The sequence below is a fragment of the Truncatella angustata genome, assembly GCF_020726525.1.
Source record: "Truncatella angustata strain MPI-SDFR-AT-0073 chromosome Unknown BKA67scaffold_2, whole genome shotgun sequence".
NCBI lineage: Eukaryota > Fungi > Ascomycota > Sordariomycetes > Amphisphaeriales > Sporocadaceae > Truncatella > Truncatella angustata.
This window is the reverse complement of record NW_025763382.1, coordinates 5,611,823-5,638,491: the sequence shown is the minus strand read 5'-3', so window position 1 is coordinate 5,638,491 and position 26,669 is coordinate 5,611,823. Positions and strand designations below refer to the sequence as shown.

At 48.4% G+C, this 26,669-nt stretch overlaps 10 protein-coding genes across 10 annotated transcripts; 5 read left to right on the top strand and 5 right to left on the bottom strand.

Annotated features, from left to right (window-relative positions):
* The first annotated feature begins 95 nt into the window (after positions 1-95).
* On the top strand, positions 96-1,890 carry BKA67DRAFT_556760 (uncharacterized protein). Its single transcript, XM_046102183.1, has one exon. It carries the CDS (start codon positions 441-443, stop codon positions 1,734-1,736), a length of 1,296 nt encoding a protein of 431 aa, XP_045962170.1. The 5' UTR covers positions 96-440; the 3' UTR covers positions 1,737-1,890.
* An 881-nt stretch (positions 1,891-2,771) lies between these two features.
* BKA67DRAFT_556756 (uncharacterized protein) lies at positions 2,772-3,994 on the bottom strand. The gene is made up of 3 exons (XM_046102182.1): positions 3,688-3,994; positions 3,051-3,620; positions 2,772-2,972 (listed from the first exon to the last, which is right to left on the bottom strand). Exons 1-3 carry the CDS (start codon positions 3,851-3,853, stop codon positions 2,842-2,844), a joined length of 867 nt encoding a protein of 288 aa, XP_045962169.1. The 5' UTR covers positions 3,854-3,994; the 3' UTR covers positions 2,772-2,841.
* Positions 3,995-4,274: 280 nt separating this feature from the next.
* BKA67DRAFT_635417 (uncharacterized protein) lies at positions 4,275-5,708 on the bottom strand. The gene is made up of 3 exons (XM_046105655.1): positions 5,652-5,708; positions 4,711-5,575; positions 4,275-4,658 (listed from the first exon to the last, which is right to left on the bottom strand). The coding sequence occupies exons 1-3, from the start codon at positions 5,680-5,682 to the stop codon at positions 4,340-4,342; spliced, it is 1,215 nt and encodes a 404-aa protein (XP_045962168.1). The 5' UTR covers positions 5,683-5,708; the 3' UTR covers positions 4,275-4,339.
* Positions 5,709-5,839: 131 nt separating this feature from the next.
* On the top strand, positions 5,840-11,452 carry BKA67DRAFT_533115 (uncharacterized protein; the record flags this gene model as incomplete). Its single annotated transcript, XM_046099657.1, has 3 exons — positions 5,840-5,938; positions 6,265-8,940; positions 9,008-11,452. 3 exons carry the CDS (start codon positions 5,840-5,842, stop codon positions 11,450-11,452), a joined length of 5,220 nt encoding a protein of 1,739 aa, XP_045962167.1.
* A 260-nt stretch (positions 11,453-11,712) lies between these two features.
* Positions 11,713-13,465, bottom strand: BKA67DRAFT_533114 (cytochrome P450; the record flags this gene model as incomplete). Its single annotated transcript, XM_046099656.1, has 4 exons — positions 11,713-12,779; positions 12,849-12,923; positions 12,986-13,202; positions 13,262-13,465. The coding sequence occupies 4 exons, from the start codon at positions 13,463-13,465 to the stop codon at positions 11,713-11,715; spliced, it is 1,563 nt and encodes a 520-aa protein (XP_045962166.1).
* A 512-nt stretch (positions 13,466-13,977) lies between these two features.
* BKA67DRAFT_556750 (uncharacterized protein) lies at positions 13,978-14,650 on the top strand. Its single transcript, XM_046102181.1, has one exon. It carries the CDS (start codon positions 14,168-14,170, stop codon positions 14,504-14,506), a length of 339 nt encoding a protein of 112 aa, XP_045962165.1. The 5' UTR covers positions 13,978-14,167; the 3' UTR covers positions 14,507-14,650.
* Positions 14,651-14,765: 115 nt separating this feature from the next.
* On the bottom strand, positions 14,766-16,100 carry BKA67DRAFT_656166 (uncharacterized protein; the record flags this gene model as incomplete). Its single annotated transcript, XM_046106901.1, has 3 exons — positions 14,766-15,698; positions 15,758-15,828; positions 15,914-16,100. The coding sequence occupies 3 exons, from the start codon at positions 16,098-16,100 to the stop codon at positions 14,766-14,768; spliced, it is 1,191 nt and encodes a 396-aa protein (XP_045962164.1).
* A 3,508-nt stretch (positions 16,101-19,608) lies between these two features.
* On the top strand, positions 19,609-21,062 carry BKA67DRAFT_643853 (uncharacterized protein; the record flags this gene model as incomplete). The annotated part of the gene is made up of 2 exons (XM_046105832.1): positions 19,609-19,704; positions 19,791-21,062. 2 exons carry the CDS (start codon positions 19,609-19,611, stop codon positions 21,012-21,014), a joined length of 1,320 nt encoding a protein of 439 aa, XP_045962163.1. The 3' UTR covers positions 21,015-21,062.
* A 959-nt stretch (positions 21,063-22,021) lies between these two features.
* BKA67DRAFT_202605 (cytochrome P450) lies at positions 22,022-24,115 on the top strand. The gene is made up of 3 exons (XM_046095430.1): positions 22,022-22,369; positions 22,440-22,627; positions 22,752-24,115. Exons 1-3 carry the CDS (start codon positions 22,220-22,222, stop codon positions 24,079-24,081), a joined length of 1,668 nt encoding a protein of 555 aa, XP_045962162.1. The 5' UTR covers positions 22,022-22,219; the 3' UTR covers positions 24,082-24,115.
* A 151-nt stretch (positions 24,116-24,266) lies between these two features.
* BKA67DRAFT_673725 (uncharacterized protein) lies at positions 24,267-26,333 on the bottom strand. Its single transcript, XM_046108737.1, has one exon. The coding sequence runs from the start codon at positions 26,241-26,243 to the stop codon at positions 24,315-24,317; it is 1,929 nt and encodes a 642-aa protein (XP_045962161.1). The 5' UTR covers positions 26,244-26,333; the 3' UTR covers positions 24,267-24,314.
* Between the last annotated feature and the right edge of the window lie 336 nt (positions 26,334-26,669).

Sequence of the window (26,669 nt, the reverse complement as noted above, 5' to 3'; positions counted from 1 at the left end):
GATAACGTCTGGAGACCTGAGATAATCAACCCCCCGATGGTTAGTCGCTTCAAAAATTGGCTCAACCACACTCTCACAGAACTATATCTGCACTTGTTCGTCACAAACGACGCAAATGCTTCTATAACCCAGCCAAAACCTTTTTCTTTCTTTTTTTCTTTTTTGAATTTGAAAAACAAGATTATTCCGGCGACTTCTCGTGCATCACAGTGTCTCACAAAACCCTTCACAGCTAGGAGCTCGTTAAAACGAGCGACTTTACTTTTGGACCGCCGTGTCTTCACTATCTATCAGCAAGACAAATGCTCTACGTTCTCATTCCAATCTAAACGGTTATATGACTAGGTGGTGGTATTCATAAGAGGCATTATTGCTGCCGCTTAATCTGCAGTTGTGTGGTATTAAGTGTGATCTTCAGAAAACCGTCTTGGGATCTCGAGATGACGGGGGACTTCGTAATGGAGGTGTCAAGCATGTCAGCAGAGACTCAGAATATCTTTAATCTGAACAGTGAGGTAATATCAGACTCTGATGATCACCGTGGCACAGTGTCATCTCCACCGGACGGTTTGCTGGTACAAATATCGGGCCTTGAACCCCAAGACGACGACACTCGTGACACACACGCATTTCGCAAAAGGAGGCGAGAATGGATACAGCAACAACTGGCTAGCGTCCAAAAGTCTGGACAGCTGCCTTCTTCTCTAGAATATAGACAAGTGGACGAGAGCTGCTGCTGGATATGTGCTAGAAGAGGTCAATTCAAGTTCTGTCCACAGGTTTCGTCAAAGGACTACAATCCGCGGATTATCATCGAAGATCATTTGAGCGCAGCATTCTTTGCAAGTGAAGTGGCAAACCCTCGATGGCAGCCTGGGAAGCAGCGCCTTGTATTTTATACCGATATGGCCGCCATCAATGGAACTGGGCACGACCCTGACATCGCTGGAGCGGCTGTCACATATAAAAGCATCCTAGGAAATGGTGGTGATGGTGTCTCCAGCTGGTCTGATGCATCATATGGCATTATCGGTAGTAACCGGCCGGATAAAGTCGAGTTGTATGCCATTGGACTAGCACTGGAAATCGCGGTCTCGCAGATTCAAACTACCTTGCACGACCCAACTGTACACCCCACAGTACTTATCATCACAGATTCCCAAGCAGCCCTATACTTCATTCATGACTTCATGTGGCAAGGAACTATCCCGTTTCTGTTTTCACAAGAGACTTTCGCCAATCTCATGAAACCGATCAGCACACTCAACGAGAATAATATCCCCATCGAGTTTCACTGGGCGCCTTCTCATACAGACATCGAGGGCAATTCACGGGCTGACAAGTTAGCGGGAGCAGCCAGTAACTGGACACTTTCGAGAATCCCAAGGAAACACCGGCGGAAACTATTGACATGCCATGTCATCAGAATACCTAGCTCGACACATTCATGGAGTGTTCCAGTCTCTAGTATTATTGCCATGGAGCCTCGTAGAGTCTTTCTGGAACGTTCACCACGATCCCTTGCGGCGGAACAGATCGAAGCGATGCAAGCCGAGTGGATTTCAGACCAGATGGCGGATGTATATCGCTCGAGCAGTTTAAGCGAAGTGAAGCCCATATTCTCAAGCATTTATGAAAAAAGCCAGACCAATTTCATTCCCAGGCCTCTGCTATTGCGCAAGACATCAGTTACTGGTCAGGCTGAAAACGAGGCCCCATTAGGAGAAGCTACATAATGTATAGCGTATCCGTACGGATACCCTGAATTCCAATATGCCGGACTGTGATAGAGGTACCAGCTTAACCATTTCGTCAATCATGTTGTTTCTAGAGACCGATAGGCATGTATCACGATTATAATGAAACGCAACATATTGGCCTTGAGCAGACTACTATTTATCGAGTAGAAATGTGCAGAGCTTTAATGGCTCTTGAGAAGCTACCGAATGCGCATTTGTTGTCATTATCGCAGCACGTATGTATCAAGTTTGAGAAATTACTACAAAGTTCCTAATAATCTTGGACAGGCAATCGAAAGATTAGCAGTGTTTAAGCTCGTTCAATCAGACCTACAGTACAGTCTGGAAAAATGCTTCGAGAGGATTTGGATATATAGGACCCGCCTGTTGTGTCCTCAAGGACTGCCAACCCGTCGGTTTGAAACGAAGTTGTAGCAACACCACAATACTAGACATGATATCGACTCAACGAGATATCGATACCGCACTACACACCGTCAATGTGCTTTACTTCACCGGTTTACATTTCCTCTGTGGGCATTTGCAACACGAGTAGCACAAAAGGTGATGAACGGGATTACCTCCATCAATGCCCATCAATCGGCACGAGACCGAATATAAAGCCCAGATGCAATCCCTGGTCTCATCCGCCGCATTTTCGGTGGCTGTGCTGCAAGTGAAAAACACCATAAGAGTTGTCAGAACATGGCTCATCAGCAGCAGTTTGAATCATAATTAGACATGGCTATCTTTTAAGGTGCCTTACTGATAGCGTAGAGCGGAGTGGCCTCATCATACGACTCAATAGAAATGGACTGGTTCTATACACAAAAGTTCACTCTCCTATATGTACCGCGCCTCATGAAAGCAGAATATTAATGCCCGAGTCGAATAACACGATGTATCAGAATACCATAGTACTAAAAACCTTTTCAAAGACTATGCGACGACTTGTGATTGTGAATGGTCAAACTTGGTTGTACAGCGCACAATACCGTTCGCAATAAACACGTTGACGAGCTTACTGCTCCTAAATGTTTTATTTAAGAGCAAAACGTTAAGAGTTTTGGCCATTTCTATGCGTACGTTGTTAAATGATCATTCATTGTGGTTTGCGTCCCCAAACTATCCTAAGCGGGAAGACCGACCCTACCTCGCTAAGTTCCCTCACCAAGTCCCCTCTCAAACTCTCATATCTTTCAGCTGGCAGAGGCTGTTTGCCTGGCGCGAAAGCTGTAACAGTTTTGATTAGCAACGTAGATCTTCCTACCCCCCGACAATTGTGCCATGGCTGGAGAATACAATACTTACTTTTTGCAAACCCAGACAGTCCCTCGACAGCAAGTCCACAACTCTCAACACCATCTTTGCACAAACCATCGTCCTTATTTGTCCGCCCCATGTTCAGCACAACCTCCTCATCGCTGATATCCGTACACCCAACCTCCTCTAGCAGACCTCTTAGCGTCCCACCAATCTCCCACGCGGCACCCACGTGTTCTGCGACGCTCTGCATTAGTCGGAGGAGGTCGCAGAATGCGGGCGTGCGCTTCTCGTTCACGATCTCTGGCGGGAAGACCATGGTCGCCTCGCAAAGCTGAATCCAGCCGCCAGGTTGAAGGAGAGAGTAGAGATGAGAGACCGAAGTAGCCGGTGAGGGACCGGCGCCCAAAAGGGTCAGACGTTGGTGGACAAGGGAGTACTTGCCCTGCTCGGAAAGGGGCCAAGGTTGTTTGATGTCCTGGACGGTGAAGAACACATTGGGCGGCGGGGAATCGGGGAAAGGGGTTGGGTTCAGGTCTGTGCCGTAGAACTCATGCATTTTACTGGTATCAGCAGGCAGAGGTGGGAGAGAAGATGCGAGATCGAGGAGCCATGTCCCTGGGATTCCGCAATGGTCAGTGGAAGAAATGGAAAATGAAGCATGTATCATGATTACAAAACTCACCGTCTGCAGTGCCACTATCCAGGACCTTGACTGGATGAGAGAAGTCGACGGGCGCGCGAACAAGTGTGCCGCCCATGGCATCTTTCGCTATATAGTGATTACTGGCTAGGCGCTTACGTTCCACCTGACTCTCCATCCAATATTGGCTTTGTTGCTTGTCACCCATGTTGCATTAACGCAAGAACTAGTGCATTTGAGAACTCAATTAATGTAGAAGTTGCTGCAAAATTACGAAATTAGAGGTTGGAAAATATGGTGTGTATAGACAGGCCGCGTTCAAAAAGTGGCGAAAAGTGGCGAAGTGGTGATCGTGGAAGATTCTGAAAATCACGGAAATAAAAGCTCAAGGCTTAATTGGGTATGCGGTAGGGCTCGTGTATTAAAACATTCTGTATGCAATCTCTTACCCTAGATGTACGCTTGTACGCCCCAAACAACCCGTGGTGGTTGGTTGTTGCCTTTCCTTCCTACCGATTCGGAGTTACCGATCGGCCCCTGGACTCGGCTCGGCCTCGTATGCATCAATTGTCAATTTTATACAACTTGACGAGCTGACATAGTTTATACGGAAGTTATCTATTTCGGTGCTCCAAAGTTCACGCTGTGTAAATTCATGAGTTAAGTTAAATAAAAATAGGAGAATTCTTTCATTTTATTCTTGGTCCCCAGACTGCGACTTCTGTTCGTCTTCCATCCGCCTCTTTGCGAAATGTTCCACCATGGCGATACCGCCGCGTTCATGGAAAAATAAATCCTGGTACATGATCGTAGCTTTTGCGTTCTGCTCTGCGCGCTCCCACATGTCTACTTCAAACTTGTGAAGGTGCCCACTCCATGACGACAAGTCTTCATGAAAATTCGCACTCCCAATTATGGCATGCGCAAGTTCTAATGCGTCTTTCATGGCCAAGTTGACACCAACTCCAGCAAACGGAGTCATGAGATGAGCTGCGTCGCCTATAAGTGTGATCCTAGCGACATGATTCAGCCAAGATCACTTGTGATATATGTGGCATCGCTCACCTTGGATTATGCGGCCACTGGAAACCAACGGGAAGCATGTACAGCTGCCGCCCTACGGTATCCGGATGACTATCTAGCACTAGAGACTTTTGCAGGCTATTGTACTCCGGAAAGAGCGCATCAACGACTTGCTTCCGTGCATCTGGATGGGTGAAGTCAATACCACATGCCGAGTACCAGTCACTCGGTAGCCTGGCGAAAGCATAAACTTGAATCGACCCGTCGCCGTTTCGCTGGCACATAAGCCCCTTATTCGACCCTAGGTTGAGACACATGCCTCCTCCGACGTGCGCCGCCAGCTCTGCATGTTTGGCATCCACGTCGGGGATGCGGCAGTCTAGACCACTTACACCCGCGTAAAATGGTTGGATCTCGCTGATACTAGGTCGAACTTTGGACCACGCCCCGTCAGCGCCGACAATTAAGTCGAAGTCATGTTCCTCAGTACCACCCATGAAGAGTAGAGTCAGTTTCGAGTTTTCCTGTGTGTTGATTTTGAGCAACTTAGAGCCCCAGTGCACGGTGCCAGGCGTGAGCGACTCGAGAAGAAGGTCGCGCAGCTGTCGGCGGTCGATCTCAGGTCTGTTAGCGAATTCTCCGGGACGTCCTGGTTCACCTCTACTTTCGTCCATTAGTACGGTGCCATCGGGTGAGAATATTCGTAGAGTCTCTCCCTCAGGCCTGGCAAGCTTTTGGAACTCGTTGAGAAGACCAGCCTCTTTCAAGGCGGATTGTCCGGAGTCTGGGTGTAGATCCAGCGAACCGCCGCGGTTCTTTGCATACTGGTCAGAGTCTTTTTCGAAGACCGTACAATTAATGGATTTGTTTTGCAATAATTTTGCCAATGTGAGACCGGCAGGGCCAGCTATTCTAGTTTAATCTTATTATTATGCGAGTGACTATAGATGTCAGGCAGCCGGGAGTAGAGTGACCAATCTTACCTCCAATGATTGCGACGTTTAGGATTCCCATGATGGTGTTGAAGTAGTAGTACTACTACGTATGAAGAATACCATGCGCCTTCCGTGAAATACGCGCATATGCGAACGACGAGAGTGATATATTACAGACTACAACATTGTAAGCACTAACAACTCAACATGCCAATCAATGCTCAGGTTGACTGAACATGGCTGTTGATCAATCGGCCACCGACGTAACGGCCCCAGTCGGCGCGTTCTCCGGGGCCCGATACTTCCAAAAACGGAAACTGATACCCAGTAAAATGGTAGGCTCTAACCTTAGCGCTACCATTGGCTCAACTACCAAGTCCTTTGTCTACTGCAGCTAATCTACCGACTAAGCATGAGAGGAATATACGAAATATGCTTTTTTGGGACGATGTTCGTTCTGTTACCTGAGCATGGTTCACGAGAATAACCTTGTCCATTCCGTCACCTGTCATCGAACATCCTTTCCTTCCCTACCTACGTGTGAAATATCATGTTATGGCATTGCTCATCAATACATGACGTGACCAGGGAGCTGCTGACATTAAGTAGTATTGAAGGCACCCATGACTTGGCGCTACCCGCTCTACCGACATAGTGACAGTCTACTTCACTGATTCGTATGGACATTCACGCGACGGTAATGTTAGATGCAAGTGCCCACAGTAACACCGACAAGATGAAAGACAATTCTGGAAAGAAATATGACAAGAACGACTTTGTCTCGATTATCTCTCGAGCGGTATCTACAGTACTTGGTGTCAGCACGGTGGAGATCAACAACATTGCGGATATCACCACTTTTATCAAGTTGGGCGGCGACTCATTGGCCGCTATCCTCGTCGCCGCGGAATGCCAGAAAGGAGGGTTTATGGTCCCTGCCGGCGTATTCCTGCGTATCGCGACATTGAGAGAGGTCATAACAAAAGCGGCAAATTTGGCGCAGCTCGTACCAAAACCTACACTGCCATTACAGTCTCCACCTTCTTCATTTTCTACCTCATCGATAGTGCTTACCAAAGCAGTATCTGAAGAAACTGATGGAGAGGGTCTATCCTCCACATATAGCAGAATCACGGCGACTGGTCAAGAAACGACAAATATGCCTTCGTTCCGTTGCGACCAAGAAACAATTACTGCAAAAAGCTTGCTAGACAGGGTCAACATCACTGAATGGACGGAGCTGCAGCTTCTTTTACTTCGTGAAACATCTTCCGACCAACGACTCAATATCTTGACTGTGCATGAGTCCTATGGGAGTTGTTGGGATACTCGACAAGTTTGCAACATATGGACAAGTACGATCTTGGCAGAGCCAGTTTTCCAGGACCTGTCTCACGAGCTAGATATTTCCCCAGAGCAACTTATGGTTCGCGAGGTGATTCAAGTAACGACTGAAACTGAGCACCAAAGGGAACTTCATAACGCGACCAATGCACATGGTCCTGTATGCAGCCTTACACTTATACACTGGCCGTTATCTCCGCCTCCGCACTCGAAAAAGTTAAATCGATCCATTGACGTTATTTGGCGCATACATCATGCGTTCATTGACGGCTACTCTGCTCGTGTTCTGCGTGGTAAAATCAGGCGCAACTTGCACGCAGGAGCAATGAGCATTGCCGCGGGTCCATCTTTTAAGGAGGCGGTGCGCTCGTTGCAGGATCTGCGAGAAGAAAGACGAGAGTCGACAAGACGCTTCTGGGATTCCAAACGTGAGCAATTCACCGGTGCGGTGGGAGAGCTACGTATTAGTCCTCAAAGGGAAGCCAAAACAACGGATATACCTTCACAAAGATCCATCACAATCCAGTTTCCTGAGAATCTGATGGCAGAGGCCGTGAAACGTACAGGTTTCACCAGCACGGTGTATTTTGCTGCAGCATGGGCTCTGACCCTCGGCAAATTTATGGATGCCGACCAAGTTTGTTTTGGTCTGGTATTTTCAGGCCGCGATTTACCAATTCCAGGTGCTTTTGACGTGGTTGGGCCCTTGATTACTATACTGCCGCTATTCGTGTCAGTCACAGCCGAAGGCAAGGACGAGATCTCCGTGAAAACGTTTCTTAGTCGGGTACATCATGACATCCTTGAACTTACCAATGTTCAACATTCAAGTGCTTCCGACAGCTCCGATAAGACGTTTAGCTCTATCATGGCAACACAATTCGAGTGCGACGAAGGAGAAGCTTTTCGAGAACCAGTACCAGCAGACCAAAACCGCCCAGACATGCAATCTGCAATACCAATGAATCTTGTGATCGAAGAGAATTCTCGCTTGCGGGTGTTCTATTCAACAGCTCATTACGCAGAGGAAGATATGATCAACGTGGGTTCTATACTCCAGAACATTATGAGTCATCTCCTACAAGACAGTGATGAGCGACTATTGGTGCCAACCATACTTGATACATCCCTGCCTCAGGAGATGGAGGGGAAGTTGAGGAATTGGAGTAACTGCGGTTCTATTGAAACGTATGACTACTCCAAAGGTGATGATTTGGTGACATTATTTGAAAATGTGGTAGCGAGACAATCTAGAGATACGGCGATATATCACGGGGACACTGGAAAGCTGTCATACCAGGACCTTGACCAGGCCGCTGCTGTCGTAGCCTACGAACTCCGTTGGATTCAGCCCAATGAGATTGTCTGTGTCTATGCTGACCGATCGGTGAACTGGCTCATTGCAATCTTCGGTCTTCTCAAGGCTGGCGGAGTCTACGCCCCCTTGGATCCCTCAGCACCATCCGCCATGCGACAAGCAAACCTTTTACGCAGCGGTGCACGCGCCGTACTATTTCCTTCAAGTAGTAGCAAGGAACAAGACGATATAGAATCACTTCCATGTCGGACTATGGCCATCGATGACATTCTAGCGGCGGAGGGCAACAGAATGCAAAGCGACGGCTCTAAAAACTATCCCAGGAGGCGTATCGCTCGCCCAGATGACCTTGCATACATCTGCTTCACATCAGGTTCGACGGGACAGCCGAAAGGCGTCAAATGTACTCACAAAGGTCTGGTGGCCTTCCAGAAAGACCGGATCGTTCGCCTTGGGGCTACAAGAGGCGTCGTCATTGCCCAAATAATGTCTCCGGTCTTTGATGGAAGTATTCACGAAATCTTCTCGGCTTTGACTCATGGTGCCGCGTTGCGTCTAGCATCGCCAACGAACCAGGATGACCCCTTCTCGCATCTGAAGCATAGCGATTCTGCGATTCTGACTCCGTCTATCGCGAAAGTGCTTGACCCTAACACATATCCACGTTTACAGACTGTACGTCGATACACGATCCAGTGAGATTATTGTCACCCAAGACGCAAGACTAACGAACTCTTCCTAGGTCTACCTTGTTGGTGAAGCCGTTCCCCAGTCTGTTTCAGAGAGGTGGAGCAGGAATCATTCGTTATATAATATGTACGGCCCGACTGAAGCAACATGTGGTGCAACGATAAAACGATTACGTCCATGTGAGCGTGTTACCCTTGGTCGAGCAAATCCATCAAGCAGAATTTATGTTCTCGATCGAAATAAATCCTTCGTACCCCCTGGTGCAGTAGGCGAGTTGTACCTTGCGGGAATACAGGTAGCCCATGGATACATAGACCTACCGGAACTGAGCGCGAATCGTTTCCTTAACGATTCTGTCATGCCGGAGTCGGGGCAAAAAATGTATAAGACTGGTGACTATGCTTATTGGGATAGCGCCGGAGAGATTTGTATTATTGGACGCAAAGACCGTCAAATCAAATTACGCGGCTATAGGCTAGACCTTGATGATCTGGAAACAAGAATCGTGAAAGCCATCCCTGGATGCGGAGGAGCCGCCGTTTTCCGACGTGGCGATCACCTGATTGCAGCATGCCAAATTACACCAACCTTGGTTGATGGAGAAGTCGCATTTGACTCAAAAACATTCCTCGGTAATGTTTTGCCCCCATACGCCATGCCCCGGAGGATCATCAGTATGGCAGAGTTCCCTCTCACCGTGGCTGGTAAGCTCGATTACAAAACGATTGAAGCTATGATGAACACAAGCATCTCGGATAGTGTTGGTGCATACCAACCTCAAAAGAGAGCTATGAGTACGACAGAAAAGATGGTAGTGGATGCAGTTTGCGACTTGATGAAACTCGATCCGGGCATATCTATAGACCAAGACTCGGATCTAACGACGCTCGGTGGTCATTCTATCTTGCAGATACAACTAGCGGGTCGGATTTCTTGCCTCATCAAAAGACGGTTTCAAGTACGAAAGATCATCCAAAATCCCGTGATATCTCGTTTAGCATTTGTAATCGATGAACTACTGAGGAGAGAGAAAGCAGATAACCTGGCCGCCGGTAACCGACCCCGACAGACCTTAGGGGACACTGAGCTATCGCCTATAGAAACTCAGTGGCTCTCGAAATATCAACAAAACCTTGGAACTTCGTCATTCAATGTTTCTCATGTCTCTACCTTCGACAGTTCGTTTGATCGTCATCAGACGCTGGTATCAGCTTGGAACATGGTCCTTGCGAGACATTCGATTCTTCGTTGCAGGTTTCGACAAACGACCAAAACAGGAGCTATCGCGGATAGATTCTATGTTACTGAGCCGCCTAAAGCTCAATACGTGGATACTTTTGATGTTCGAGCTGCGGTTAACACAGAGTTCTCTCTTGAGACGGAACATCCAATCCGAGTTCTAATCTCGAAATGTCACATGCTCGTTTGCGTGAGTCATATTATATGTGACTATACAACTCTAAGCCGCCTTTTCGAGGAGCTGAGTGCTGCCTATGTCGAAGTTATCAATTCCGATAAAGTAGCTTGGGTTCCATCAAAGAGATATCAGGACACGACTTGCTGGCATCTCGAAGTTGACCAAGCCACGGTCACCTTCTGGAGATCATACTTATCTGGCGTCGATTTTCTCTCAATACCGCCATATATTAAAACTTTACGTACCTCATACGCCGGCGAATCATTGCTATTCCGATTCCCGAAAAGTACAATGTCGAACTTTGCAGCATTGTCGCAATCACTGCACCTTACACCCCATCAGATAGCTTTGGCCCTCGTGTCCCTGGCCCTTCAAGCTGATAACCCGAAAAAGCGGGACTTGATTCTCGGCAGCCCGTGGCTCGGAAGGGAGGAAGATGACATGTGTACAATCGGACTCTTTCTGCAGCCACTACCGATCCGGATTCGAAGGCAGTCGGACCAGCATGATGATGACTCTGGGGAAGCCCCAGTGGCAGGTTTCCTTGAGGCAGTCCAAAAGTCTGCCCAGTTAGCTCTGAGCCACAGTATTGAATGGCATTCACTGATGAACGTTTTATCATCGTCAGATGACGTGCGGTTGCAAGCAGCTGCAGCAACCACAATTCCGAACCATCCGTTATTCGACGCTATGGTCACTTTTCACGAGCTTAGCACTGCTGGACAGCCACCGTTGAAAGCAGCCATTCCTGGAATTGAGCCTGTAGTGTCCTGGACCGAAGGCGCGAAGTTCGGCATCATGTTTGAGTTTTCCGCTGTCGGTTCCTCGTCTCTGACCCTACGAATAGAGTACGATACATCGCTGTTCTCGTCGAATGAGGTGCAGCGATTTGCCGCGCGGATCGATTGTGGCCTTGAATTCCTTTGCCGGAGTCCCCTTTCAACTTCTCTAGGACAGCTGGAACATGAAATTTTGATTAGTGATATTGGGTTTGATAATCAAGAAGACGCTGGCGGCGTGATCACTCGCGGAGGTATCGAGCTTGTGGAATTTGGGACTCCTCTGTCTGCTCTAACATGACACAGACCTTTCTCGTCGGTTAGGCTAGATTAGATTTGACGTCGTCACTAGCGGTCTGCCGTGATACACCGGATAAAAACTATGCACTCTGTACCTTAGATGAGTAGATAGATTTGCATAATCAGCAGGAGGGTAGTGAGGGTTTAGAGACTAACTCCTACTTCACGGGCGAAATGTGTTTTTTTCTTTTTACCGAAAAACGTTACTATCAAGCTCAGTGCAAGTATGCCGGCCACATCCAACAACATTGATCCACCATCTCAAACATCCACCATTCGTTTAACCATGATCATCTGTTCCATATCTGGTCCCGTTTTCTCGTCTTTGACCCAATTCCTCGGCCTCTCCGTCTGTCCCTTCGGATACTTGATCTCGTAGTCGACCAGTAACAAACACAGGACCAACTTGATCTGGGCACTTGCATACCATCTACCGGGACATGCCTGCCGACCCGCTCCAAACCACGAGTCTCCTGATGCAACAGAACTGAACAAATTCGCGGCGTCGGTCTCCTTATCCGGACCAGTGGATGGCGTATAGAACCGTAGGGGCCGGAACTCAGTCGGCGACTCGTACAACGCGGGGTCGCGCGAGCGTGCGTCGGAAGCGGCGCATATATGTGTACCCGCCGGGATGACGAAGCCGTTGGAGAGTCGGATGGGTGCCATCACCAAACGTTGAAACGAAACGATCCCAGCGGAGTTGACGCGGCCGCTCTCCTTGAGGAAGCTGTCCATCTTCCGCAATCGCAGTAAGGCGGTGCTTGACCAGCCGTTGAGACGGATCTCTTCAAGAGCCTCGGCTCGCAGCTCATTCATGAAGTCTGGGTGGGAGCATAGGTCATAGAGGGCGTGGATGGCTGTGATGGCGCTTGTGTGCATTGCTGCGACGATGAGGAACAGAATTTTCATGACAATGGCTTCGGGCTGTGCATCCGATCCCTGGGCGGACTCAGCTAGCCACTGTACGAAGTCTTGTGGTTGGTTATCTTCATCTACCGGATAGGCGCTTTTCTCCGAGCTTCTGGAATTATTATCTGCGAGATGCTGTTGACGAAGTTTAATTGTTGGCGCCAAAAGCTTTGTTACTTGGGCAATGTCGGCGCGCAGCTTTCGACCGCATTGCAATAAGTACTGAGCTATGGGGCGTAGGGTAGGCGAGATCGGTCTCATGGTCATTGAAAATATGGCGACAGAGGCTGTGAAGCCCATGATGGTCTCGAGCCATACTGGGTCACGCGAGATGGCGGGTTCATCAATGACCCGGCGAGAGGTGATTTGGCCGATTGCAGCGAAGATGACGGACGACGCTTTAATGGGAACGTAATCTGATGACCGGTCAGCGTATTAGAAAATTCAAGTAGGAGTCGCATGTCATGGTGATGTTCAATGATTACCTTCCGAGTTGCTTTCACCGAGGACATTTTTCAGGGCCAGGTCTGCCTCCTCTTTCATCTGCGGCAATAGGTCACCTTGAGTAGTTTTTGGTTAGTCTAACATAACTTCAAGTCTGGGGTGCGCTCGGTAGTAATACCTAAACCTTTTGTCAACTGGTGCCTGACAATGTCACGATGGATATTCGTTTTTCTGACTGCATTAAGCCTGGTATATCTCCCCATGAATCTTTCTAACAGCTCTTCTTTGAAGCTGATCTGGGTGTCTGGAAGATTCTTGAGTTCCTCAATGTACTTGTCTGGGATGACGAGACGCTCGTTGTCGCATGTTTGAATGATGTACGGCGTGTCTTTGTACTGCAGTGTTTCACTTGGTTAACACGAAAAGTCGCGTTGTGATGAGCGTTTAGACGCACCTGTTCATAGCCCTGTTCCAATAGCTTCTGCCCTTGGGTAAAAAACTCATCCTTCGCGGCTCTCAACCGCACACCCAACAAGCCTGGATCAATTCCAACCCGTGGTAGTCCCGCAAATTGTCTCTTAGTCGCTCTCCTCCGTTGCAAAGCGAGCAACAATCCGCATAACACGACAATAATGAGGTAATAGCTAGTTGACAACATATTGGAAATCACGTGTTGAGTATATTATTATAGGAATTGGTCCGATCTGTGGTGAGTGGCGGAGTTCTCCAATAATTATTGCGTGTATAGCGATTTGAGTGTCAGTGTTATCCGCCAAGATTTCTATTTACTGCCAGTAGTACGGGATTGATAAAAGCTTCATGAGTAATGTGTTAATTACAGTGCCGAGTAACTGCATCGCCGCCCAAGAATATTGAAGAAGCCATGTGCGTCAACTAGAGATTTTGCATATCCATTACATAGATACCTACTGTTTGTGCCGGCCGATATTCTACGGTCGCCGACGGTTCTACAATAATGCATATGCGAACAATTTCGGTGACCATATTCGGTCAATTCTGTATTCTACTGTGCAAGCAGCGCGGCGATGCCGAAATGGTGACGGGGATCGGGACTAAACAAGTAAGCGATCGGTTCGCCGGTCTGTTAGCGCTGCTGGATGAGTGGAATTGGAGCATAATGTTGTTGAATCCCGAAAACTAACTGTGCGGGTACGGATGGCCTGCACTTGGACGAATGATAAATGTGTCGACACTGGTGTGATAAACTTATACGCACAAGTCGTTACTTCAAAAACAATTCCTCTGTACTTTAGGATCTTGTTCACCCTTGTATTGGAGGTTCCATCATCATAACATATAACTTTTCGTACGCCACCCGTCAACTACAATCTACATTGCAATGGTATTCCGCGTTTATATGCTTGCCGTGAAGGCACCTGGCATCACTATTGAAGAGTTCAAAGAGCAGTGGGACGTTCACCATCTCAAACTGCTCAAGGAGATCGCGGGGGATGTCTATCCGGACGTCCACATTCATCATTATCCAAAACAAGTCCAAGGCCCTGCGGATGCACTTTACGATGGCATTGGGTATTTGGAATTCAAAAACAAGGATGGCTTCCTGAAGATGAAGGAGATAGCAGAGAAGCCGGAAAACCAAGCGAGGCTGGATAAACACGAGAGAACATTCTTGGATAAGTCCAAAATTCAGATGTACGTGGTGGAGGACGAGGAGTAGCCAAGCAAAGTCTCCTGGTTTTATGTTGATGGCATCAATATTAATGTAAATTAGAGGCTTCCAACATGAAATTTGTTACAATCATGCGTTTCCTCTCCTGTATTTTCGTAATGTGAAAGGAATATATCATTATTTATATCAAAATAACAAGGATTTAGACGCGCTATATAGTATAACTCTATACTATCCTGAGATGATAGACAATTACAAGAACATTATTTTTGATCGATCCGCCTATCCAAAAACCTCGATCTCTAATTTACCACTGTTGGTTAGGTGGCGCGTTTTGACCTTGCGATTCCATCTTGCTGCTGAGCTGATATTGATTGACAGTAGGGTACTGATAGACTGTGGAATTAGTAGCCAGTCTTGTGGTCGAGCCCATTCTGTCTGTCGAAATCTGATCTATCGAACGCGACTCAACGTCTACAGAGTGCCTTATGACGGGCATGGAGTGTGCTGTCTCGCTCCAGTCGCTTCCCCTCCCAACACCTTTGGCGCCGCCAATGCGTAGCCAGGACTTTCTGCTGCCCGAGGATCCGGAGGTAGCACTGATATCCGAGTCGGAGAACTTGGAGGGCTTGCTGGCGGGTCTACTTGAGAAAGTCAAGAGTTTCAGGAAAGGAGCCTTGAACATCTGTTGGAGCGCTGGGGGCATGACGGGCAGACATGCATTGATAATCCCAAGAGTGATTTCGAGTCCAGACCAAAGGGCGTCTTCGACAACGGTCATGGTGAAGTTCATCTTGGCCTCCGGCGTGGAAAACTTGACGACATTGTACGTACGCCATGCTGTAGCAAAGCATACAAATATACCCAGACTGAAGACGAAGACGAGCGACAACTTTTTACGTATGTTCAGCTGCAGCGTCAATAGCATAGGCATAGGAAGCACCAATATGCAGACGTCAAGAACAAGGTTGAAGATGGCGCTCAGGAGAAACTTGAGACTTAGGTCGCCACAATATTGTTGTATTTCGACTGGGTTGATTGAGAAGTTGTACCTCATCGGACGGCAGACGGCAAAGAAGGTGATTGTACAGCCAACCAAGTATGCAATCGCGCACGCTTCAAAGAAATACACTACCATGCGAAACTTCTTCACGGAAAATACATGCGCGATGAAGTCGAGAATGGAAAGGCGTACGAATGTGTTGCCCCACGATTGCAAAAGCCATGCCACAACGAACGACTGATGATTAAGTTAGCCAGGGCTGCTCAGGGGTTCATAAGATTCTAGCATGAGTTTACCTTCTGGGTAAGTGCCCGCGCTGGTGGTGATACTTGTACAAGCGGATAACCGACGCCGCCGCGGTCAACCACTATACGCTCGTATTAGTCAACCATTCCATTGTCATGGAAAATGACAAAGTCCTCCTTCCGTCTCTCGCCACATCCTTTACTCACCTAGCCAACAAATTCCAAGATATCCTGCTGCAAACACCGCAGCGACAAGAATGGCGTAGTCACAAAACCGAAGTGAGGTCTTCTTTATGCGCTTCGCCCATAGTCTAAGGCCGATGCAAGCAATCGCCAATATGAAGAATGTGGTGACAGGCACAACCAAGAGCACGGCTCTAGGAGGCATCGACATAGCTGATGATTTTATATAGGACCCTGGGGCCGACGTGCTACTCATTGTAAAAGTATTTTACCTGAGGACAGAGCAACGTGGACGTCTACATAAGTGAACAGATGGACGAGGTGAAGAGTATAAAAAGAAGAGAGGTCCGTGTACAGCATATATCGAGTGGTCGTGAAATGTCCACAGAGTTGCATTGGTAACGTGTCACACGAACCTGTCAGCTTATTGGTATCGAACAACGATTAGCACCGCGCAAGTGTTGACATATACCCCAGTATACTCTGAGTCGACCATATGTTGCCAATTCAAGTCCAAAGGGCCAGGGTTGACGTCAGCAGTAACAGCTGCCACAATGACTATGTCTGCCAAAAAAAAACTATTCTAGACTAGCCAAATACCATTGGGTCGGTAAATCGTTGGCAAGGCACCCTTGGGACCATATGCTATTTCATTGGACGTGATTCGAAAGGTGTGTCACGGAAACCAATGACAGCCTGTAGATATTGGTGGCTATCTCATCGCTAGCTCACTGCTGCCATGGTTCATTCCTTAGTAAGTCGTTTATTCTGGAGGATCAAAGGATTGCAGTTGCAGCAAATGTGTAGCATTGCATTATTGGATGCATTTGGTGGATAATCGGCATTACCAAGAACTGCCAACTGCAGAATTTTCAGATCAGCCACGATTGACCAGACATCATATCATCTATCTCAAGGCATGCATGGGAGAAGATTGCATGCTGGCGGGCTACGCATCCGCACAAATACTTACTGTGATACCGGCGACCAATATGCGCCACCGCATCGAGAAGAACGATGTGCATCCGGATTTACTGAGGTGAATAGATGGCTGGAACGGATAGCGCCTTGGCAACTTTAAGGTACCATGGGCGAGAAAAGATGGCAGGGCAAGTTGCTTCATAACATTTGGATATATGAGAGCACTGAGTGGCCCAGAACAGGAGACAAAGCCCAAGAGCATACTGTAGGGTGGCTTATAGCGAGTAGGTTCTGCTAGAAAGAATTTGGAGGCGTTGGTTGGCTGTAAAGTGATTATTCCCATCTCGCAACTGCCCGCCCCGCTAATTGTGCTTTTACCAGGGCCTTCAGCCCATCTATAAATAACATTATCACAACAACTTGGTTGAAGCTAACGCACATCACCTGCGGGGGGGGGGGGGGGGGGGGGCTAGTTGTAGACCGATCGCCCTGATTAGATTACTTAGGCGGTCCCGAAATTAGTCGTTCTTTCCTGTTAGTGTGGGTATCGTTTTCACCTTGAACGTTCAAACCGTCCGTGTCGTTGCTGTTTACTGCTACCGTGACACAGATCGTGCATATTGCGATGGGGATCGTGACACAGATCTTGCCTGTTGCTACGGTGCCACACTCTCCGCCCACGGGTTACTATAGCATACCGATATCTATGCCGCACCGAGACTCTCATCGGCGAGGTCGGCACTCAACGTCGGCGTGGTCCACCCTGCCACCTATTCTTTGCAAGATGAATTTGGATTCATTTACCATGGCATCATGGTAATAATGCGATATGACCCTGCTAGCTTCCTTCCCTGATACATCCACTACTGTACAGGCTGATTTGCCGAACACGAAATAAACTCTTGATACCCCTCGCCACCTACCTATTCAAATCCTTCCAAGTTCAGGTCTGCTCTTAGCCTCATTTACAGCTGCAATAAATACTACCCCACGTTGCATTCTCTCCATGGCGCTTACAGCCCCACCTGCAGATGTTGACATCACTGGCGGAGGCCTTGCCGTATGTAGTCTGGCTTAACCTTGGCTTTCTGTATCTACACTGATTTGTTGCGATCGTCACCAAAGTTTTCTTGGTTTTCTGTCGCTGTGCCATACCGACGCTGGCAGGGCCGCACTCTTGCGCTGGCGCTGGCACGACCTGGGCTCCTGGCCACCATCTACGAGGCATGATCTGAGCATTAACGACCGAACGTGTCGTCGAACAACATCGTTGTCTGCAAGCGCGTGCGTAATCACTTTTCACGCATTCCCCTTCTAGGATGGCTAAGAATCAGGATACCGGTGGATAACCGATGAAAACTACTTTGGTTCTGAGAAGCTCTACGGCTACGATGCCATCCGCATCATGCGCAAAGAGCTCCTAGACGAGATGAAGGTCATGTTATGAGAACGCTGGATCCCAATTTACTACAATTATAAGCTGGCTGCCGTAATCAGCAATGGCCCAGGCAAGGTTGCCTTCATTTTTGCAAGTGACCAAGCCTCATCTTGCCCCCTCGTGGTTGGTGCTGGTGGCATCCACTACGTGGTGCGCGGCCCCTTCATGAGCATGAACGGCGTCGTGCCGAGATCTCAGCTCCGCATTCCAGAAGACTATGAGCTGCCCGCGACTGTCATAGCAAGAGCGCGGTGCGTTTTTGCTGGTCCCGCAAAAACCAAATGGGTCTGAGCTCTTCATTGGATCTCAGCGACGGTTTGTAGAACTGGAATCTGCAGGGTAAGAGGCACTGGGGAAGGATAACCGCAGGTGGTATGACATGCTACAGGAGAACAAGGCCAACTGGCCAGATATGGTACAGTCAGCTTTGGAGGCGACCCCTGTTGAACGTATGGGTCATTGGACTTTTACGATATGCCACCCTTGGCATCGTGGTTGTCTGAGCCTAAGAGAATTATCCCTGTTGACGATGCCGCGCACGTAATATTCCCAGCAGCCGGACAGGGAGTTTACTGAGCCTTTGAGGATGTGACGGTTCTGGCCACTATTATTTCCAAGCTTTGTCCAGATGCTCCGTCAGACTAGACAAGGCGGCTGCGCAATGGCAGGCATACTGCCAGAGTCACGTGAAGCAGGTTCTCGAGCTACCAGCAGGTGAATACCAAGCGGCTCCCATAATCCGAGCAAGGCAAGATCTCACAAGTGGCTATTCGGTTGTACGGTGTAAATTCGATGTAAGAGGCGGAGAAGTGGATACTGAGGTCACGGCCATACGCATGCAAAAGCAGGTCCACAGTCATGCGAGTGTGGTGCTTTTTGCTAAGATTATGACGTAAATAAAATCAGCACACAAAGATCGACCAACTAATACTTAGTTTAGTCGTAAGGCTTAACGCGACTGGAAGTACCATACATCTAGGCTGGATGATATGATCTCGGTAACCAGAGGAAATGATTGCCAAGCTGCGCTAGTGAATCCTACGCCAACAATACCTAAAATTGCATAGTGTGATGTAGGATGGTAGCCGGTCGAGAATATCATAGTGGAGCAGTTGCTTTTCCAGGAGGATTACATATGTTCTCGCGCATAGAAGCATCTTAGAAAAGACCTGGTACTTGCCCTGGTGCGGTCAATACCCCTCTATATCATAGTACAGCCGGATTCATTGGAGTCCGGAAACTGGTCTGCCTGGGAATAGGTTGGGGTCCATAAACCGCTTGGCTGATGGATCAACTAATATGACCTTATGGTCAGTCAACTCGTACGTCAAACCTAGTTGAGGCAGCGCTGCTCGTGATCATGTCAACATCAAGTCGAAGTCTTGCACCGACAAGTGCATCACTAAACATTATTCGCAAAAAACGTTTGGCTTGCGATAATTGCCATCTCTCCAAGGTAAGCAAGAGATATGATGAAAAGCCATATCGTCAGAATCTAGTGCTAGACTTGCGAAGTGAGATGAATATTTACGCTCTCAACAGGTTCGCTGCAGTGGCGAGGTCACCGGCTGTCAACGCTGTGAGCGTGGCAAGAAAACATGTCACTATAGCGAGTCAAACATGGGACGAACTCCAGTCGATGGAACTAACAAGGGGCGCAAGTCGAGTGTTCATATGACTTCAACTCCATTCATGTCCAACGATGCTGCTGGTCATCATTCACTACGACAACATGACTCGGATTCGTCCACTGATCACTTTTCTGGTATCAGCAATGCTGAGGGACAACTAAGACGGCAGAATGATCCGCCCTTATCAGACCCGTCTATGAACGAAGGCTGTGCCTCGCTTCATCATCACAATGAGGGGGCGAGTGAATTGATGAGTATCTGGAATGAGTCCACAACCCGCCAGTACCCAACATCTTCACCTTTGGCATTACTAGATAGTATGAGCAATGAGGTTCGGAGTCCTGGTTTTGATCCACTCATATCGGATTTCGACGATATAGACTTTTCATATATCGATGATAGCCAATTTGAAACAGATAGGACCTCTGAAGACCTGAGCCTCCCACAACTCGTCAGCTCTCAACATTCTCGAGCTTCACTGTCTCGACACCAGCCAGGCCAGCCTCAGCAGATTAGTACGACGCAGTTCCTTTCAACTTCAAATTCCTCAAGAACATCCAGTTATCAGAGCTCCAACTCTAGTCAAGCGAATACACCGCAGCCTCTTGGGGCCGATCTCAGCTTCTGGACCGCACAGCTCGAAGAAATATCTCACCGGACACACAATTCCCCCATACCCCTTGATGAGATGCTTCATCACAGCTCACGGCTTCTTCCACGCGTCAACGAGGCCCTCAGGGCGTTTCCCCCTGCGGATTCATCGCCATTCCCCACACATATAATGCTCATCTTGATATGCCTGACACAAACGATTGCCCTCTTCGAGCAGTGCATTCCGTCCGTGATCTGCGGCTCCAACAAGACCGGACCGTCCGGCGATCTCCCCCTCCACCTGGGCGCTTTTCAGGTCGACCGCGAGGTCCAGCAGGCCTTGCAGATGCATGTGGTGGGAAAGGAGCTAGCGACCATCCTCAAGATGACCAATATAATCAAACAGATGCTGCTGCGGCCGGAGTGGAACGGTATCTGCAAGCACACGCATAGGCTTTTGCTGGAGGACCTGCAGGCCAGGACTAAGACGTTGGTTCATCAGATGAAACAGAAATGGATTTCGGCGCGCAGGTTTGCTTTGTAGTATATGCACTTATTATCAAACAATTGGAATACTATCTAGGAAAGCGCCTTTGATGAGCTAGCAACTTTTAGCTCCTCATAGACACACTGTGAAATAGGAGACAAGGTTTGATGCAATCTCAAGACGTTCTAAGCTTGATTCTGAACTTTGCTAAACGATACATCATCCAACTTTGGAGTTTGGAGAAAAGGACCCGTAGAACACAATAAACATGCATGTTTTACGCTCTCCACACGACATATCTCCTGATCGATTTGTTCACCTTGCCGTACCAAGTAGATGGTCGGCGTCGATCGTAGGGCTGCAGGAACAAAAGTCATTGGGGGCAAGACTCTTTTACACACCTCCGACGCTTGCCAGATCGAGTAGCATGTTTCAGATTTGAGGGTTCCTAAAGTCCCAACCTGGCTGTCCTAAAAAGATATGTCGATCTTTCGACGTCGCCAACCAGGAACAGTTTTCATTATTAATATGATCACATTTCGACCTTCCGAAAGCTCCTGATATGGTAATTGTAAATTTCTCAGCACGTGATTATTGTGCATGTGTCCACTGTGCGTCTCTCGCTCTCACTGTGTGTGTGTGTGTGTCAACGATGTGCGTCGGCGTGCACCGTTGTGCGCATTTGGTGCATGGTACCTCGATCTCGGGATCTAAAAGCTAGTTAGTCTAACCAATGCGATTGGTCAGGAATCTATATGTGGGTGGTACTGCATGTGGAATGCGCTGTCACCGATCTGTATAAGGATATAAAGAAGTTACGGCTACCTGAGGTTAATGTGACCTGTATATATGGAGATATTTATTCAAGATGAGTTGTATTTCAAGTGATGCTTTCCCCAAAGACACATTCTTAAAAGTCAATGGGCTTAATTGATTAGTCGGTGTTGCCTTGTATGGTAGCACGTATCAGAGTCGAATAGTGTTGGCAGGGATCGGAGGAGTAAGCCCCGCTAACGGCGGCCGCGATTTTCTACCACTGAGAGTACTTCGATACCAGAGCAATAAGAAGATTATGTTGCAAGCTGCGGTCGACCTGTCCTCTACTGGACCTATTTATGTCAACTGTTTATTTTAACCTAGAAATATGGTTCATCGGATTACTCCGAGGATTTATAATATCTTGTTACCCACGTGCTAAATCACAAGCTTGAATCGCTATTCTGACACTATTTGACAGGCATGCCGGTACAAATTGCCACGAGATGATGAATTTCCTACAGAGTTACCTGCTGGTTCATCTTCCCATCCCTTTCATATCAATTGTTATCATTGTCACCGTGGTCTTCGTCTTCATTGTACGGAAACAGGTCGTAAAGACCTGGATCACGTCCTTGATTTCCCAGGTTATTAATGTGGGCTCTTCCAATAGCTTACTCCCTTCGTGTAGACAAACTGTTTAACTGACAGCGGCATTTCTCCCAGTCCATCCTAGCCAGGAGCTATCGAATCAGAAATATAGAAAATGGTTCCGAACTACCAACTATCCCATACGTCTTCCCCAATGGCCAAGGGAACGTTGAGAAGTTTCTCCAAGGACGAGCGAACAGTGAGAAGTGGGAGACCCAGTATGGAAGCCTTTACCGTCTCTGGTCTGGAATGAAGGGGGAAGTGTGAGTATTGGTCTTAGCTTATCAAGCTTCTAGTCTATATGTAGCCTTTGTGGTTGTGTTATCATCATTAGTTCTCGATTCTGTAATCTTCGAAGCTAGAGAATGGCTAATCCTATCTTGACAGCGTTTTGACCAAGCCCGCACACGTTGAGCTCGTATTTCGAGACTCTCACACGCACACAAAAGCCCATGCAAACGACAGCGGCTACCTAATGGACCGGTTACTTGGCTCTTGTCTTGGCCTGATCAGCGGCTCACCCTGGAGAACAGTCAAAGCCGCAGTTGAGGCGCCATTCTTGCACCAGTCGACAAGAAGTCTCGTTACCGAAGTGCAGGAGTTTACCAAGACGTACATGTCTGCGCTGGGTGTGGAGAATGAAGTATTTAGAAACTACGGGAAACTGCATCCGGTACGCGACCTAAAATTACTCCCATTCCTTTTCACTGCAAGAGTCGTGTATGGGTCGTTGGACGCGGGCCTAGAGGAAGAGTTGAGGGATCTGGTCAGACCCAGGGAGGAGCTTTTCAAAAGCGTGGTCGGAGGAGGCGCCACTAGGTACGCCTTCTCACGATTTCTCCCTCTCCCTGCAATCCGCGCACTTCACGACTTCAAGGACCGCTGGGCCGCTTGGAGCGACCGGGCGCATGATTTTGCTCTCAAGACACAGTCAGGAAAAGCGGAGGCCCCTGTTATTGGCATGTACAAATATGTAGATGCAGGTGTGATGACCCGCGAGCAGCTGCTGCAAACGCTCGACGAGATGCTGTTTGCAAATATCGACGTGACTATGGGAGGCTTATCGTGGACTCTCGTCTTCCTTGCAGCAAACCCCGCAGTACAAAACGCTCTCAGGAATGAGATATGGACAAACTCCTCGAGAACGACGACCTCGACAGCAACACGCGATGATTACCTACTCTCATCATCTAAGACAACACCGACTCTGCTCGGTGCATGTATACTTGAATCTGCTCGTCTGCGACCACTCGCAGCATTCTCCGTTCCCCAGTCATGCCCATCCCCTCGCACTCTTGACGGCTTTGAAATCCCAGCCGGGACAAATTTTGTCGTTGACTCGTACGCCCTCAATATTAGAGACCCATTCTGGGGCGATGACCGAGAGAAATTCCGACCGCAACGCTGGCTAGAAAGACAGAAAAGTGGGCGAGATCTGCGCTATCGCTTTTGGCGGTTTGGGTTCGGCCCACGGACATGTCTAGGGAAGCACATGGCGGAGCTGGTGTTAAGAAGTGTCATTGTTGAGCTAATGGAGAACTGGAGCATCTCGTTGAACCCCACGCTTGTGAAGCGAGGGGAGCAGATTGGGAGGGAAGATGGTGACGACGAAGGCGAGGAGAACATGGACTGGTCCTGGGATGACGAAATGTGGATTCATCATCCTGATCTGATGTTGAGATGCGAGCCGTTAACAGGACAGTCTGTAAAAGATTAGCCTAGGCGTCAATTTTGGAGAGAGTAAAATACCCACGTACTTATGCTACAAGCGATCTCAATAAAAGACTCAAACAAGATAAATAGATTACATTAAATGATTGTTTACCATTGTCGCGGGTCCAAAACTAGTCGAAATGATGAAAGTTCAAATTATGTTCACTAAAAACGTATCGTTTCTGGAACGCCTTTTGTATTATAGAAGAGGTGGTATTGTGCTTAGATGGAGGACTTTCAAAACTCCAATTCCAGAAGCCCGCTTATGGGATAAGAACAACACGCCCGAATCATAGACCCAGCCTTACCGGACGATTCTTGAGCATCCTTTCCAGCTTTTTGGAATAGCCGGGCTTCTCCCTTCAGGATCTTCATCTCGCAGGTCCCGCATTCACCAATTCGACATCCTGATTCGGGTTGTTCCGCCCCCCCTTCCTGCTCAATGAGCTGCAACAGCGATAGACCATCATGTTTCCTCCATTTGACCTCTTTTCCACGAAATCGGACTGTGGATTTCTCTGGCACGCCTTCGTAGCATTCTGCAGCTAAAGGGCCATCCGCCGTGACCCATGAGGAAGAGCTGTGCACGAACGTTTCGTGGCGTATAGCTTGAGGTGGGAATTTGCAACGTTCGAGATGGTCTCGTATCGTGTCCACGAAACCGGATGGGCCGCAGATGTAAGCATTGGACGCGTTACCTGGCAGTTCAATGGGAGTGATCCCTAAGGGATCAATATGATAAGATTGATCTAGAAGAGTCGCGAAAAAGTCGAACCCAGGCCGTCCCGCAAAGTCAAAGTCTCGGCCGTGTGCATCTACGCCGGCCACAGGTGCAGTGTAGAATTTAATTGTCCGTAACAAAGGGGAGGATGGGAGCTCTGAATTGAGTAGCGGAATTTCTTCTCGGGCATTTCGGGCGACGTGGACCAGGATAGCGGGCGTTCTTTTCAGCGTCTGATGAGCAAAGTGCGACTGGATCATACTAAGAACTGGAGTTATGCCTATACCAGCACTGATATATATCTGGCGAGGGGGAAACTCTCGGGTCCAGTCGGGAACAAATGCTCCAGATGGTGGACGCACCAAGAGCCTGCTGCCGACAGAAACATGAGCATGGAGAAACAGCGAGGCAGCGGCTCCTTTCTTGACTGTGATGCGGTAAAACAGCGGAGCGGAGATGGTAGTGGCTGGTGACCAGGAAGATATGGACCAGCAGCGGATTTGGCCAGAGGGTAATTTGATAGTCAGGAATTGCCCTGGAACATAGGACGCCAGAGGTTGGTCGTCGACAGCAGCGAGATAGAATGATTTGATAGATGGAGATTCATCGATTACTTTGATGACCTCGAGCGATCGCCACCCGCTCCAGCGATTCTGTCCCACCGCCTGATTTTCTTCAATCATAGCCAGCTTCCGCGTGATGACTTGCCGGTTCATATTTTGCAGGTCAGATACCCGCAGGATACGCTTTGCCAAGACGCGAGTAGCTGGATCTGCCAGCGATGAGTATGCACACTGAGCAATACTCGCAGCCGATACCATGTCCTCATCCATGGTCGGCATTATTCTGGCCATGTCACCGGGCGCGATAGAACCTCCGCGGATGACTCGAAGATAGACACCACAAAAACCAGACTTGGCGACTTCGGCTAACCATCTACCTGGCTGTCCGCATCGCCATGCGAGCCGTGAGCACGGATTTCGACCGCCACAGACTTCAAGAATGACGCCCCCAGCTGCTTCCCTTTCTTCGCTAGGATGATTGCGATTAACAAGATTGACGTCTCGGCTCTCTTCGTGCGAGGATTTGTGTGAAAATATCCAACGATCCCCAAGGTGGATGTTTCTCTCATCGATGCCATCTGGCAGCCTCAGTGTCAAATTCTCTCCCCAAAAGGCCCAATCCCATTTAGAGCGCTCAACCCCCAAACGTGACGTCCAATAGTCATAGTGCTGTGCGAAAAAAGCATACACCTGCGCGTCGTGGATGGCGGATTTGTGTCCTTCGATGCCGTCCTCGGTAAGTACCAATGGCGTTGGGGAAGGAGATCGAACACTAGCTGTGAGTGTGGGCTGTGAGTGGATGATTTGGGTTGCTGGTTGTGACCGCGAAACTGCCAGCACTGTGAGCAGAGATGCAGGTTGTGGGTCTAACTCAGCAGCCATGTTAATTGAAGTGCCAGCATGGGAACCGAAATCGAAAAAAATAATGACCGGATTTACCAGCGATTCCTAACTTCTTCAATCATATTAATTTGAGTGCGAAGCCGTATTGTTGAAGATAAATCCGCATTCTCCTTTTTGACTACCGGGTTTTCAACAGTGACGCCGACGCCCCGAATTATAGTCGGGGAGGTCACGCCACGCTCCAACGACCTATTTAGCTCGGCCCGTTGAGTATTGGTACTTACTTGAACATGACTACCGAATAAATCAAAATAGGTTCACGAATCATAACTGACCCTAAAGGCAATTAAGAAGTTACATTGCATTGTACTGCTCAAACTATACGATTAACCTGACGTGTACCGTAGAGACTCCAGCAGGCCTTTACCAGGATATAAGGCACAATATCATCTAACCTTAGAAAAT